The 16,975-nt window shown below is 40.6% G+C and overlaps 1 protein-coding gene across 1 annotated transcript; it reads right to left on the reverse strand.

Annotated features, from left to right (window-relative positions):
• Positions 1 to 7,582: 7,582 nt before the first annotated feature.
• LOC118412730 (paternally-expressed gene 3 protein-like) lies at positions 7,583 to 16,708 on the reverse strand. Its single transcript, XM_035815760.1, has 4 exons — positions 16,563 to 16,708; positions 11,876 to 12,582; positions 11,079 to 11,246; positions 7,583 to 8,484 (listed from the first exon to the last, which is right to left on the reverse strand). Exons 2-4 carry the CDS (start codon positions 12,528 to 12,530, stop codon positions 8,315 to 8,317), a joined length of 993 nt encoding a protein of 330 aa, XP_035671653.1. The 5' UTR covers positions 12,531 to 12,582; positions 16,563 to 16,708; the 3' UTR covers positions 7,583 to 8,314.
• Between the last annotated feature and the right edge of the window lie 267 nt (positions 16,709 to 16,975).

Below are 16,975 nucleotides of genomic sequence, written 5' to 3' on the forward strand. Positions count from 1 at the left end.
GCAACTTAGATCATCATCATCGTTCGGCTGCAGAGCAGGCGACTGCAAGCCTTCTCCAGTTCCGCCTATCGGCAGCGAGCTGGCGAAGCTGCCTGCTGGGGGTGATTTGGCCGTGATGGTCTCCCATTAGCCGTTGGACGTACTGTAGATAAGTAGTAGGTTGGCGTCCCCGTCTACGTCTGCCATGAGGAGGGACGTAAAGTGCATACAGACTGACAGGCTCATCCTCAGGCATGCGCAGAACGTGTCCGAGAAAGTTCAGCTGCCTCAGGCGCACGAGTTGTATCAGCGGCTTTGTTTTGGTCATGTCGTAGATTGTGCTGTTAGGTACTCTATCGATCCTTTTGATGCTCAACATGATACGATAGCATGAGGTGGCGAATGAGTTGATCTAAGTCGTTTATCTGTTTTGCTAAGTTACGACTAGATATACAATACGAAAACTGGCATCAGAAAAATGGCGTACGGTCAGAAACCTGTATACCATCAGAAAACTAGAGTGCAATCAACTGGTATTATACAACACTGGTTCCACACGCTACAGTAAATTACAGGGTGAGGGAGTTGCGCAGAAAGTGCACATTGCCTGTTCTTGATTTTTTAAAATCACTTTTTCAGGTAAAATTTTGATCATAAAGGTCGAGGTTCCTGCTAGAGGGACTGAAGTTTTTAAAATCTTGCCTAAAATTGTGACATTTGGCATGCTTTGACCTGTAGTTGACTTCCATATTCAGTTGACAGACTGGACTGATCCATTAGGCTGGGGGGGGGGGGGGTGAAAACCCGGCATCATGACAATCATCTGGCTGAAGCTCGTTAAAATGAAAAAGGGAGTAAAGACTTTCGGTTTGAAATGTAGGTAAATGTGTGTTTTGCATGGCTTAACCATGTATTGAACACGAAATTCCATTGATCATTCCCTTCCCAATAGGGCTGGGTACCAGTACGGTACAAAACCGGTTTTTCACATTGGACCGGTCCAGAAAAAAACGGACCTGACAAAATTCGGTAGACCGGATGTTGGACCGATTGGAAAATAAACTGATTATGTGACCAGGCGTTCAAACGTTTTCGGGGTTTCCGGTGTAGCCAAATAACAAGAGCGAAGCAGAGTAGACTCTATAGTCATTTTACCAAATTTTACAGTCAATCGTACAAAGATAGTTTGCCTTGTAGCTTTTTTTTAATGCCAGTGGAAGTCGAATACTACGCAAAACAGATTTCTTTGTAGCAAAATGAACCATTATTTTGAGTATCGTCCATTCAGAAGTTTTTTTTTTACATAATGAATCAGGTTCTGGTTCAGGTCCAGACTAGGTCCTGATCCTCTGGACCTGAACCGGACCTGGACCTGAATTTTCTATACCGGTACCCACCCCTACTCCCAACATATAGATTTGATTCATCATCAGAAGATCAGACCGCACCACTGCAGACTGGTACGCCACAATACTCCCATCTCGTGCCGGGATCCATGGTGTAGCACCAAACTCCGGTTTCGCCGTCCGGATTCCGGCAGTAGTTCTCCTCCAATCCGGATGACGGATAACTATCAGCCGTGTTTCCGTGTCCATGTGGACTCTGACTGTCCCAGCGCTGACACATCCTGCCTGTTTCGGTCACAGAGAATGTCCCTCGGTAGGATGACCCATCTCCCTCCTGGCATAAGGCTGGTATATGAAATTTAAAGAAAAGTATAATTACCACATCGTGGACGTAATTATGTTGGTTATCCCATGTAGGTTATATTTTCAGCAATTGTCTGTCTGTTGGTCAACAAGATAACGAAAGAATCGTTGGATGGATTGGTGTGTTGGTAGGGTGTGACAACAACTAGAAATGGTTTGATTTTGCCACACACCCCAGCGGCATCTATCGGTACTGCTGCAGAACGGCAGGTTTTAATATCTAGTGTTCTGAACAAGCTATGGCTACTATTTTTGGGAGCTAGAGAGCAATTGTGCTCGGGAAGAAGTGACTAGTTTTGGAATTGCAGGGACATTTTGTAAAAAAAAACAATTCTGAAGAGAATTCAAGAAATAAATATTAACATTAACATAATGAGAATATTCTTTCATAGCGGTTATTTTTTCAATATATCTCACGTCCCGCACACGATATGGATCTCATTCCGGTCTAATCATTTAGGTGTCAGATAGCTTTTGACCACAGGAGAAAGAGGGGCAAGTTCGAGCCCCCTAACATTCAATTCTAGAGCTGCAGGGGCATTCTGTTAAACATTAAAAATAGGATAACTGAAGAAAGGAACAATTATTTTATACATACGTGTAGCTTAAGCAAAGGGGTACACAATTATGTGTATATTATGCAAACGAGGAATTCACTTGCATAATTGCTTAGGAAATTGTGAAATTCCTTTCAATTGTTTTCTATAACTCGACTTCAATACATGTAACACATATAAATCATTGTAGGTCGAACATAAACAGATACCAAACATGAAAAGAAAGAATTGATCAGCATAATTATTACAAAAATTACGAAACCGCTTAATAGTAAATGATTCAAAACTTGAGTTCCACGAACACATACCTTCGCCAAATAAACTAGGTTTGTTATGTAGAACATAAAAGTGATACTCATTACATTTCATTTTGTATGTTATTTGATAAAGTCACACAAACTCGAGTTCGACGACCTCATACCTCCATGAAATATTTAGAGCTTTTGTAAATGTTATCTTATCGTTAGTCTTTGTTATTAAGAACATCCTTGCCTAAGCTACATGTATGCCTAAAATGATGAAAATCCGTCGTTCCTTTCTGCAGGTATCCTCATTGGAATGTCTTGATAAGAACACCCCTACTGATTTAAAATCAAATGTCAGGAGACTGAAACTTGCCCCACTTTGTGAGATCGTCATTTGCATGATTAATATGTATGGGCATTTCTATCTTTCTCAGCTATACATGTGACAACTTTGAAAGTCCTATCATGGAATGCAGTGGATTTATAAACTTTCCTTTCCTTTAAGCAAATTAGCAGTTGATTTGCATAACAAGAAAGCCATTGTGTAAGTCATCAAGGGTTTGAGGATATGATTCGGTTAATATAAGTACTTGGAACATGCGTGTGAGTGATGCGTTTTTATAACAAAATGACCATATATACATAATCACAAACAGTACACATAGCAACAGGAACCTAACTTATATGTAAGGAACATCTTACCCATCTCGTGAATTCGAAGAAACTGCTCCTTGTCCTGGTTATGCCCCGAGGCTTCAACAGTGGTGGACATGTCGTCGTGGTCGCGCTTCAAGGCATCCACAGTGGTGGACATGTCGTCGTGGTCGCGCTTCAAGGCGTCAACAGTGGTGGACATGTCGTCGTGGTCGCGCTTCAAGGCATCCACAGTGATGGACATGTCGTCGTGGTCGCGCTTCAAGGCATCCACAGTGGTGGACATGTCGCCGTGGTCGCGCTTCAAGGCGTCAACAGTGGTGGACATGTCGTCGTGGTCGCGCTTCAAGACGTCAACAGTGGTGGACAGTTTGCGGATGTTGTCTAGGTCGCGCTTAAAGGCATCAATAGCGATGGACATTTGGCGCATGTCGACTTGGCGACGTTTCATGGCGTCAACAGTGATGGACATTTCTTGGTGGTGTTTCAAGTTGTTAACAGTGGTAGACAGTCGGGATATTTCCTAAAGCCATACGTTAGAATATTAATCTTGAGAGCTTTGATAGCAATAGGTGCAAAATGATGGTGTAAACAGAAACGGTGTAAGACTATAAATTTGTGATACAAATTGTTTTACCTCTTTATTGATAAGCGACAGAGGGGCAAGTCCGGCAGCAAGTAGACTTAGCAGCACAGCAATGCCGGCAGCGATGCAGCTTTGGTGGGAGCGGATGAAGCTACAGAGAGCACGGCGGCCTCTTGCTCCACCCGGATACACGCGGTCTGTGGAGATAATCATTGATTCAAGTTTATGTATTTCGATTGATTCGATTTTAAAATTGGACGACATTAATATCCTCTGAAAAACCTGAAACTTGGCTTGCGAAAAAAAAACCACGAGCTTGCGAAAAAAATTCAAACAAGAGTTCAGAGACCTCGCATCTCCACGAAATATTCTGATTATGCAAATGACTTTTACATCTGCATAATTTATAGTGAAAAGTTTAAACTTTGTTCCAACACAAGGGAAGAAACTCACCATAAATTATAATAATACCCAAGGTGTACATAACCAAGCATAATTTATGCTTGGTTATGTACACCTTTAACTAAAACAGGTCACAATGTTGACAATCTAGTTATTTACTACATGCACTTATGATCAATTAGGACATTTACATTACTTATGCAAACCAGGGACTTATTTGCATAATTTGAACTTCATGATGTATATCTCTGCCACAGATACCTGCATGTTAAATATCATGGAAATTCGTTGTTCTTTGTTCCGTTATGCTTCTTGGATGATTTTGACAAAAATACCACTGTAGTTCCAGAGCAAGCTACTAGGGGACCCAATCATACATCACTTTTTCCTTACATCACAACCTATCTGCCACCAAAAATCAAAACCGCAACATGTCCAGGTTAAAAGATACAAAAAATACCGCAGTACCAAGGTCATACGCCAGAGGGCCATTAGTCATGCATTTACATAGATTATCAGAAAAATTTATTTGCGATTAAAACCCTCTTTCTTAGCATAGATTGTGTACGTCTGTTGTTTGGGTGGAGGAGATGATCTGATGATCAAAGGTATTTTATGCAAATGAGGACCGTATTTGCATAATTAATAAATAACAACATCAATACAACAGTTTTAATGGTTAAAGTCTTTTGACGATGGTATGGGGTCTCTAGTTTAGTCATTTGCTCATTTCGGGCCATTTAGATTTCCTAATACAGGCAAGTTTTTTCATTGCCATGAAAAATGGAGGTATATTTTTTTGGTCTGTCTGTCTGTTTCTCTGTTTCAGAATAGTTGTGGTCAGGATAACTTTAAAACCTCTGAATGAATTATAATGATACTTGGTAGTGTGTACGGGTTGGAAAGACGAAGGTCGATTTGGGTTGAGACAATTTCATTATTATGCAAAAACTTCTTGCCAAACGGACTCACTCTATCCTGTTAGGCCAGCCCCTGCGGCGTCGCCAAAAAGAACAAGAAATCTTTCAAACCTAGTTTCTCTGCAAGGCGTGTAAATCAGAGAATGTACACTAATAAAATGAACAACGAAATATAGGGAAACCCTGAAACCTTACTAATATGATACTAGCTTTCTAAATAGATAACGTTACACATGAAAGTACTGAAAGGGCAAAAGAGTCGGCTACCTGCAGACGTGTACGTTGCGTCACGTTGCACCGCCGTTGCTTCTTCGTACGTGTAAGTAGAAGTTTCTTGCTCTTCTTGCGACTTGTCAGAACCATGGTGGAAACGACCGCGGGAACCACCCTGATGGACAGGAGGGGACTGGGCGGGCGGCCCGCTGGTTTGGCCGCTGTCGGGGCCGGAGAAACGGGTCCGGGCAGGCTCTGCTTGCTCGTACATTCTAGTCGACCGTACTGTTCAGACAACCGTCGCGCAGTGTATATAACAGCGAGGAACATACATGAATATAGTATAGTATATGCTACCTTAACTAGTCTGGCAAAGCAAGGCCGCTTTTGCCTTTATCTGGAGTGATGACGTGGTAGTAGGTGGTATGGTACTTTGTCTTGCTGCAACTGGCTTGCCAAGGAGATTATATAACGTCCTTGGGCAGACTTAAATCGTCTTGAGGTAGAGACATCAAGAACGTTTGTGCGTAAGTCGATGGATTTTGTTTTTCTGAAAGTGGCTTGCTAAGGAGATTATATAACGTCCTTGGGTAGACTTAAATCGTCTTGAGGTAGAGACATCAAGAACGTTTGTGCGTAAGTCGATGGAATTTGTTTTTCTGAAAGTGGCTTGCCAAGGAGATTATATAACGTCCTTGGGTAGACTTAAATTGTCTTGAGGTAGAGACATCAAGAACGGTTTTTTTTCGTGAGTCGATGAAATGTTGAAAGTGGCAGGCTGCTTTTCTTGCTAAAGAAGTTAATCTGGGCTGGGAGGTAGAAACATTAAAAAAAGATTGTACGTGAGTCGATGGATTTTGTTTCCTTACAAGTGGCAGACTTATTTTCTTGAAAGAGAAGTTGTCCTTGGCTTGGAAGTAGAAACATCCAAAAAGTTTGTACGTGAATTGAATCGACGGAGTTTTTTTTCTTACAAGTGGCAGACTAATGTTCATGGAAGTTGGAAGAGTAGTTGATCTGTGCTGGAAAGTAGAAACCAAAAAGGCTGTAACGTTACTTAGGTCAATGACTTCTTGTATTTCTAAGCCGAGAGGACTTCCATAGATATAGCTCAGTCTGGTACTTGTCCGTGTGCAGGTATGACGTCCAAGTCCTTTGTATAAGAGTTCAAGCCTGAAAATCTACAGTGGTGGAATTCGACCAAACCGATAGGAGCGTCAACCTTTAGGGGCATGGCAAGTGGAGATGGCTGCTAAAGGCCTAATATCTTGATTTTTTTTTTAAATTCACTTTGGCAGACATGACAGACGTAGTGGTGGCGCACTCGAGTTATCTACTTATATTCACGCCACCACTATACATACAAAACAGAGAAATAACCAGACTAAGCAAAATACAAAACGATACAAGATGTAAATAATTTTGATAACAAATGGAAGCTAAATAGTGTAACGTTATATGACAAAAGTTGGTAAGCGCGCGTGTCCGATTCCCTATACAGGTGACAAATGGTAACATTTTACACAGAACTGAAACGCTTGGAAGAATGAATCAAGATGTAAATCGTTTAGAGGTTGTGATGAAAGTTTGGGTTATAGCTAGGATTTTAGATCATGAAATTTATGGCATATGACAAAAATAATCTTCCACAAAGTAATTGAGAAATCTGGGCATCTTCTTGAGATTGCTATTAAGTTAACTGCGTTTCCTATAAGCCGTGAAAGTTGCCTAGGGGTATTAACCTTTGATTTTTAATACTTAGTAATTAGGGCAGAGTATGTAACGGCATGATTTAGTCGGGTCTACTGAGGAAAGGATATTTGACGTACCTTTATCTCCTCACATTGTTGTAATCTTAACTTTCGTTTTTCCAAACTATGTTATGCCAAAAAGCAGTCGTTCAAGTATCTGGATATGATTTTGGAAACGGTCAGACGTATAAGGTAGCATCCACTGTCTTTCGCGAGTGGCACTGAAGAGAGAATTAGAAGATTTCAAATTGTGACATTTCATGCGTTTATTTACAAAGTATCAAAAACTGACAAATATCAATAAGGCAAAAGATTCACTCGGAACATTGCATCTTTCAATGTTATACGTAGTAGATAATCTATAAAGGCATCACTTGCTTCATTGTATACAAATCAGTAAAATCAGGTTAACAATAACAGTTCACGCCGATTTATTTTTCTTCTTTACAACGTTTCACTGACTAATTGCAAAGAATTAAGCTCAGTAGTAACTCTATAGAGATTATACGCTTTGTTGATTTTGATAAAATTACATTGACATATCTTTGTTATTTATATTAGTTAAGCATGATTGATATTGTTGCTTTACAACTTCGCTATGAATGAGATCAAATACAAACTGTTTGCCATTATAATGGCATGTGATGCATCAAAAAGTACATTATCGAAATCCCTTCTTAAAAATTCATATATTTAGATAACAAACGTCTTTGTACAGAACTAAATGTGTAATCCAACCGGTGTGACCGTGTGTCACTTTCTTCAGGGCAATCCGACTGGTTCACATTGCACTGCAGCATAGGTGTCGCTGCTTACAGATGCGGTGCCAAACGTACCATATTTTGATGTATAAATAGATAGCTAATGCGGTAAATACTTAACGTTTGGGACCACATCTGTTAGCAGCGGCACATAGGTTGCAGTGAAATGAAGACCAGTCAGAATTACCAGGACAGTTGGAACTGCATTCGTGTTACGGGATGGATGAATAACAAAACAAAATCGTGTTCAAGGGGGTGCATCAAGCACGTTATATCAGCCTCATTCGGCCTACGTCACACTTCGAAATCGGTGTCCGGCCGAGCAGCTTTCGGGCATGAAAAGTACGATATAAAAGACACCAAAGTACACAAAGTACACGTTAAGAGAATAGGCGTAGGCATTATATGTGTATATTTTTACGCATACATTTTTAATTTTCGTTTGCACAAACAGCCTGGCCGGGTTCCGGTTAGGAAATGTGACCTAAGTCTTACTCAGATGGCTGTAGTAATACAACAAGGCAAGGCGAATACTGATTACACAGACACCATGTCGTCTGTTGGCTTTAGCCAGATGAGAACGCCCCCCGTGACGGTGAAGACGGTCTGTATCCACGTCAGGTAGAAGGACACGCCGAGAGGGGTGCTGACGTGGGACGTGATGTAGTCAACTGTGTAACACAGGGCACCGATACCACCAAAGGCACCTACGGGGCAGGAGAGAAAAATTTAGTTTTGTTTAACATACTTAGAGAATACAGACTGCAGGGGTGCCTAAGCATTTGCACGAATCTTATGACATTCGTACGAATATCATATGCGAAAACGCACGAATCACTATGCGAAACGCACGAATCACTATGCGAAACGCACGAACCTTATGAGATTTGCACGAACCTTATGCAAAACGACGGCCTGGGAGAACGCACGACTTTGAGCGTTTCTGCCCGTGATATTTATATTTTATTAGTGTGAGAATAGTGATTCGTGCGGATCACATCGCTACTCCATTCGTCTGTCTCTCCGAAGTGCCTACTAAGAATATTCGACACTTGTATTAAACCAATACTTCTGTATGGATGTGAAATCTGGGGTAAAGACCCTATAAACGACAGCTCGCCTATTGAAAATTCCCATAACCGCTTCTGCAAGAATGTACTTGGTGTGCACAGGAACAGTAGTAATGTAGCAGCCAGAGCAGAACTAGGAAGGTTCCCACTAGATTTAGATATATCCCTGCGCACTGTAAAATTCTGGACACACTTAACACAACTAGACTCCGATACACACCCGCTGCAAGTTGATGCTCTCCGATTACAACATGCATCTCTGACAAATAGTCGTCGACGGACATTATTACAGCGAGTTAAGGAGATCTTCGATCACTGTGGCTACTCATACTTATTATATGGTGATAGCACTAACTATGATCCTCAACATATATGCAATCTATTAAGGACAAGGTTTTCAGATATGTATATTCAAACTTTCTTTCATAATCTGTCTGCCGATACTGGCAAGCTTAGATTTTACAGAAAATTTAAAACCGAATATTGTATAGAGAAATATCTCGAACTTTGTGACTTTGAGCAGCGTTCCGCTACCAGTAAGATTAGAATTAGTGCCCACCCCCTGGAAATAGAAAAGGGGAGATATATCAAGCTACCTGTGTCCGAGAGGATTTGTAAATATTGCCCCTCAAATGCTGTGGAAGACGAGAGTCATTTTATCACTAATTGTTCTTTTTATGATGATATAAGAAACCAACTATTTATGAGTGTATCCAAAATACACGCTTACTTTCCAACTATTCCTGACAATGAAAAATCAATCCTACTATTAAAATCAAAGAACCCACACATTATAAAAGAAGTGGGTAAATTCGTCTTCCACTGCCTAAAGAGAAGAAGTCTAACCCAACAAAACCAGTATAATGTACACTAGCATAGCATAGTCATAGAATGTAGTTCCTAGCACCTTTGTATTTTTCCTTATTTTACATGTTGTTTGTACCTGCAATTAGCCCTCGGGCAAGAACTTGCAATAAACATATCACTATGTTATGTCCATAATATTCTTATGAATTTCGTAGGGTTCGTGCAAATGCTTAGGCCCATCTGGACTCGTACATGGGAAGTTTGTTTGCATTATAATACGTTACACTTGGCTGTAATTCATCTGGAGAGTACTAGGGGGGGTCAATGCTGTATACTGCAACTGCTCCCTTGTCCAAGTTCAAAATCATGTTGCCGAAACAATTACATTTTTGGATTCAGGAAAAAATATTACTAGCAAAACAAGAACACTCTCCTCTGGAGTACAGTACGCCTTTAAGAAAAGTTGGCAGTCGCTGCCGTCCATATCACCATCCCAAGACGGGACCATCTACGCGTTACTAAATTATTCATTCACGCTTACCAATTTCTGTAGCACAGCTAAACCTATAATAGCATTTAGGCAAGATAAACTGGAGAAAGGTCATGGCACCGCATCTGTTCAGGACTTATTGCAGATTCACTGTCTCTCCTCGGAACCTGGTATCAATCATAATGGAGTCGCTTTTGCTACGGGGAAAATAACTTAGGCCACGGCAAGTACATTTTATGGATGGTATCTGTGCGCTCAGTAATTTGTAAGAAAAAACAACGTTTTTCTCCTTTGGAGAAATGGTCAACATAATGAAAAAGTATCTAAATGGGGAAATATGCCGCGTTGGTTGTACGTTCAGAAGTGACACTGGTGAGGTAGACATGACAATAGTTGTAACTAGTGTAAATTGAAACTAGTTCAATAGTAATAAAAGTGGCACCAAATATGGTAGCCATGACCGTAGTCGTAATTATTGTAAAATGAAAATAGTTCGATAGTAATGAAAGTGGCACGAATGTGGTAGTCATGACAGTATTTGCCAACTTGCTGAGTGAAACCAGTGTATCAGACTGGTAATACAGAAGTGTGGTACACTGTGCGCAAGGGTTAAAAATTATTATAATCTTATATTGCAGTTATAGTTGTCTATTAATGTATTTCATTCATGTGGCTCTCCAAGTTATGGAGGAACAAAGAATGGAAAGGGAAACGAAGGAAGGAAGGAAGGAAGACAGGAAGGATGAAAGGAATGGATGAAGGAAGGAAAGAAGAAACTAAGGAAGGCGGGAAGGGAGGAAGGCGGGAAGGGAGGAGGGAATGAATATTTGAATGAATGAGTGAATAAATGAATGAATAACTGTCTAGGAATGACTGACAGAAGGAAGGGACAAAGGAGGGAAGGAAGGAGAGAAGGGACGATGATGAGTCTCACCTCCAAGAATGATGAGCGTGGTGAATATCTCCAGCCCGTCCAGTTCAGAGTCCAGTTCGCCCCTGCATGCCGCCGTGACGGCCAGGAAGGCGCCCGGCAGGAGGAGCATGAGGCCCAGCACGACTGAGAACCGGGTCAGTTGAAACGCATGTGTGTGTCCCTTCATGCCTGTTAGACAGTGCAACACGTCAGTCTCATTATGTTATTCGGTCTCGATTGTACCGGTGCCCGTCAGGGCCCCACCCGGACCCTGCAGTTACAAATGTGTCCCGGCGGACGGCCGGATACTTTAGGGGTACCTTTCGGAGTTCGTACGAGTATCTCACGGCTTATATTTGTTACCGGGTTCTTGGTTGATCTTAAATCCGACTTAAAATCAACCAAGGGCCCGGCCGTGGCCCAAAATAGCCGCAGGGTGTCCCACTGGGTCACGAAGGGGTCATGGCCGAAAGTGACAGAAACAGCACGTGAACTGCCCGACAGGACCCCCTTTTTTTTCAAAACATAAAGCTGGTATTTCACGTGGGCCTAATTTTTAGATCGGCTGGAGCTCGCCGAAGTTCAGACTCGCCCACCCTTTTTGTCGAATTCTACCATACATGCCCCCCCCCCTCTTCGTAAGAGCTATATCCATGGTATTGATATTGAAGTCATATGGTTTCTAATTGTCGTGTAAAAACCCTCCACGGTGGAGTGATTTGATTTCAATGACCACCTTTCGGGGCACTTCTATTATTTATCAGTTAACACGGAGTACAATACAACGATATCACCAAGAGAATCGACCATATACGTGCCTATATATGTCCAAATGGGCTGTCCCAATCCATTGGGACACCGGGGGTGTTCTGGTGTTCCATCAGAAGTGCTGGGTTGTTCTGTTCCATTCAGACTACTTGGTTGTTCTGTTCCATTCGGACTACTTGGCTGTTCTGTTCCGTTCGGACTACTTGGCTGTTCTGTTCCGTTCGAACTATTTGGTTGTCCTGTTCCGTTCGAACTACTTGGTTGCCCTGTTCCGTTCGAACTACTTGGTTGTCCTGTTCCGTTCGAACTACTTGGTTGTCCTGTTCCGTTCGAACTACTTGGTTTTCCTGTTCCGTTCGAACTACTTGGTTGTCCTGTTCCGTTCGAACTACTTGGTTGTCCTGTTCCGTTCGAACTACTTGGTTGTCCTGTTCCGTTCGAACTACTTGGTTGTCCTGCTCCGTTCGAATTCTCGGGTTTTTCCTTTAACTTATCCTCAGGACATTTGTGTTGTCCCTTCAGCTTTACCCTCGAACATTCCTCCCAAAGGCCCTTGGTGCCCACGGCCATCTCGGTAGTGTTGCCGTGACAGGGGGGCCAGATGCCGGGCTGGAGTGACACCCACACGGGGGTGATGACTCCTCCCAGGAAGAGCGCCAGTCCCAAACACGTCAGGACCACGCCCACAAGATGGCGGACGTCCATGCCGTCCGAAGAGGTGATTTTGGAACTCGTCTTCACAACTTTGAGTGCAGAACTGGAAAAGATAACACAGTAAATTTGTGTTTTGACCATTGTCTGATAAAGGACAAAAGAATGAGTCCAAGGCCACAGTAGGTAGTTTCGAGAAATACAAGATACGATGAATCTAATTTGACATAAACACATGCATGTCGAGTTCTCATGAATTCAACAATGCCACAACTATCATGATCATCCTCTATTATCATGTGGTAGCCGATAATCCTTCCTGTAAAGTTTGTTAATAATTCAACAATTTCTCCTGCATTGGCAGGTACATTCATCAAATGGAATTCCCCCGTCAGCCGCAAGTAAGTGAGATCGTGACCTGCACTATATTCATGTGTTTCTGAGGTACTGTTCTGAGTTAAGATTGATAGAAATTAAAATATTTTCCTGTCCTTGAGTCTTTGAGCTTTATTTTTTTTTGTCTTAATATATTCAATAGATTATAAGGCTTAACAATTTAGACAAAGCCGCGAATAATCGGTGGAAGAGAAACTCGTTATCATGAGCGTGATCGACCACCTTTGCAACTCAGGGGGAAGAAATGTAAGTATGTCAGTATCCATTGAGTCATTACATATATCACCTTAGCACCATCTGGTGCCGGACAGACGACGACAACCCGAAAATACTGTAACTAACTATTTAAATTGTTTTTGATACATTTGTCTGTCTGTGTTTCCGTTCTTTCCTTAGGCACGTTTCACAACAGAGTAATGTCAGTCAAAACCTTATTTGCATAATTAGTAAGCTACAAGTAAACAAGAGGAACAAGAAGCCCTACATTTTCTTTTGTTACTGGTACTTTACTTCTACTTTGCTTCGCTGTCTAAATCCATTGCTAGACGCTTCACCGGCAACCTGTGTAATCAAGTGTTGTCGGTAACCTGGCCGACCCTAGAAAAAAAAAAAAACTACCGCGTGCCTTCCCTGACCGGCTGCTGACGAATGGCCCAAATTTTCGATCTGAGTGGTGACATTCATAAAAGAATAACTTTATTTCACATTCTGCGAACAATTTTTTTGCCTTGAACAGTTGCTAACTATACGAATGTGTAGTAATCATCTTCCCTCTTTTTTTTCAAATTATCTAATTATTATTATTAACTATATATACTTTTGCGTGCACAGTGTATATAGCAATCAAAATATGAAAATGCCAGTGCCAGTGCCAGTGCCATTGGGAGTGCAAAGGATCGTGGAGAGCGGCATATTTTCCTTCCCGGCGTATTATCAGTTAAAAATCGCGAATCAACATCCCCCCCCCCTCCCAACAACTTACGCCAATGCCCCCAGAGGGGCCGGTGAAGGAGACTACCGATTACTGCCTTATTTAGGCTTAACCCTATTCAGACCGGGGGGGGGGCTTTTGAGGCCCGCGCTAACTTCGATGTCCTATAACGCCAGAACGGCTTACGCTAGACCCACCAAACTTGGTGAGTTTTCCTAAAATATTGTTGGCAACAAGTTTAGAAAGTTTGAAAAATTTTCCACTTTTTCGTGTTGCCATGGCAACCGTTTGTTGACAGGCAGTTTTGCCAAAAATCACTATTTTTGGTTCTAACAATGTATTTTTCTCATTTATTTGCTATATTACTGCTATTTTGTTACATAAATAAAATGTTATATTATTTAGCATATCTTTCATAATTATATATGCATAAATTATGCTAATTTGATGACGTCATCAGCCCAAAATCCAAGATGGCGGACCGTATGTCCAGATCAAGAATAATAAGCTAATTGTCCCTTAAAATTTGTAACCACCTGGTATTTTTTCATCAAAAACCATCTAAATGAATGAATCTAGTCTATTTCCATTGCCCTTTGTGGTTATTTGTTGCAAAAAAAGTATTTTTAAAAATTCAAGGTGGTCGATATAATATGGCGGAGCCCAACTCGTATCTAAGATGTGCATGACGTCATTGTATGACGTCATTTTGACGTCATTGATGTTGCTATTGGCAACGCAAGTCGTAATAAACATTATTATTCTGTTATCTGCACTTGTTGTTACATTTTTGTAGCATAACTTGAAGTTTTCTGAGAATACCCTTTTTTCATGGGTCCGGCCAATATAATCAAATTGATGACGTCATAATTACGTCATCTTACGTCAACGTAACGTCAAACGTCAAATACATGTCAGATATTATGTCGACATTATGTCCTAAAAATTTGGTGGCCCTACGGCACGTCGTTTTAGAGTTATAGGACTTCAAAGTGGAGGGCCTCAAAAGCCCCCCCGGTCCAGGGATGACCAAAAAAGCCCGGTCTGAATAGGGTTAAGCACTGCACGTTCTTGCAACAAGTGTGCCCTATTTATTCAAAAACTGTTATTTTTTATCACGCATGTTTGCTGTATTGAGCTCGTTGCATGTTACCTATACACCCTTCTTGTTTTTCTAAGACAACGTAAATTCAGGCTTGCAAACAACAAGTGGTATGTAGCATTCAAACGTGTATGTCGGGAGAAAAGAGAATTCCGAGAGATCACGAAAGACTATCAACACTGATTTTGCCAATTTTCGTGAGAAGAAAAAAACACACTGATTTTGCCAATTTTCGTGAGAAGAAAAAAAAACTGATTTTGCCAATTTTCGTGAGAAGAAAACCACCCCACTAATTTTGCCAATTTCCGTGAGAAGAAAAATAAAACACTGATTTTGCCAATTTTCGTGAGAAGAAAAAAACCCCACTAATTTTACTAATTTTCGTGAGAAGAAAAATAGACAGAGAAAATCAATAGAATCAGCACTCCATCCATTAGCTTTGAATAGGTTCAGTTCATAGACGTTAAAACATGTTCGTTGAACAAGACATAACACACATAATTAATGTCCTAAATGGTGTGTGGCGTTTGTAAAGAAACCAAAACCAGAGTGAATGAAGGTAATGATGTAGAATGAATAGGTAGGTAACATCAACTATCATAATTCCACCAGGTTCCATAATACCGCCACCTAAAAATAAACTTAGTATAGAGGTCTTCCCAAGATTGTCTTGGACACCGAATGTTAAATATCCTAGATGTAATACAATTCAGATATTTATGTGTTGAAGACAATCTTGAGAAGGCCTCTATAACAACCTTTTTTGAGGTAGCGGTATTATGGCACCTGGTGGAATTATGCGAATGTATGTTATACAGGTTTCCAGCACTGTTATCCAGTGTTAATGTTACTATGATTCCATACATGACTGTTAGTGTTTTAAGTGTCTTCACTATAAGGTTGAAAGAAACAGACTATTCCAAAAAGTCGCTACATTTTCACTGAGCTTTTACAATCTAGGACATCACCAAAAGGCTACTGTTATTACTTAAATTAGAAAACTCACGCACTCATTTTGCAGTGTGTTGGACAGTTCATCAATCATTATGAAGAAGTAAAATCCAATAATAGATGTACCTTCAGTTGACTAGACATCAGTGTTATGTAACCTTTCGTTTTCTCTTAAGAACGTTCATGCAGTTAGTCTTCGGGCATTATTTTTCGCATAAAATGTATTTTAAATCATCCAGTGTTAATGTTACCATTAACCCAGGACTGTCAAGATTGTTATATGTATTTTTGTATTATTTGTTATTGCTACCATGTTGCGCACTTTTACTAAATTAACAAAAGATATACTGTTATTCAGTGTTAATATTTTCATAATTCCTTACAGGACTGTTATTCAGTTTCAATGCTATCATAGGTCTACATAGTATTGTTAAGCTTGTTATATGTATTTTTTGTAGTAGTAATATATTTTTACAATTACTAGCATGGTGCGCACTTTTATAAAAAAAAAGACACACAGACTTACAGTACTATTTATATACAGTGTTAATTTTGCCATAATTCTATAGAGGACTGTTGGACAATGTTAATGTTATCGTAAGTCTACACAGTACTGTCAAGCTTGCTCTATGTATTTTTGTAGTAATCTAATTTTGTAATTTCTACCGTGTTGCGCACTTTTGTACAAGAAGGGAAAGAGTCTTACCTTGTAATGAAACCACTGCTGATATTTCCACAATAAAACAAGGTGGGTTTCTTCTGTCTTATTCCTTTGGATCGAGAAAGGGTTCGAAAACCTTCCTCTTCGGTAGCTCGCAGGGAAAACAAGACATCCTCCCGATGTCCCTTGGGGATAAGATGTTATTTGGCTTTAGAGTGACTTAATGGTCAACTTAGCAGGCGTTACTGTGCCATCATCGCTGCTTATTAAATATTCAACAGGGGAATGGTTATTAAATATTCAACGGACAAATGGCACTACTACAGACAGGGCCAGATGTTCCTCTCAGAACCGAAAAAAAATTAAAACGAAAACGAAACATTAGTAAAGGGGTAAGAATAGCTTTTTCGCTGTTTTCGTAATAGAAAAAAGAATATTACCAATCGGTAGAACTTATG

Source organism: Branchiostoma floridae, chromosome 3 (assembly GCF_000003815.2).
Source record: "Branchiostoma floridae strain S238N-H82 chromosome 3, Bfl_VNyyK, whole genome shotgun sequence".
NCBI classification, from domain to species: domain Eukaryota; kingdom Metazoa; phylum Chordata; class Leptocardii; order Amphioxiformes; family Branchiostomatidae; genus Branchiostoma; species Branchiostoma floridae.

What these genes read in the sequence shown, in the direction of transcription:
- LOC118412730 (XM_035815760.1), bottom strand. Translation starts at nt 12,530, where the DNA reads ATGGACGTCCGCCATCTTGTGGGCGTGGTCCTGACGTGTTTGGGACTG. An exon ending in GCCCATTTGGACATATATAG is followed by an intron (nt 11,247 to 11,875) that starts GCACGTATATGG and finishes ACTGTCTAACAG; the next exon opens with GCATGAAGGGACACACACAT. An exon ending in CACGCTCATCATTCTTGGAG is followed by an intron (nt 8,485 to 11,078) that starts GTGAGACTCATC and finishes CCTGCCCCGTAG; the next exon opens with GTGCCTTTGGTGGTATCGGT.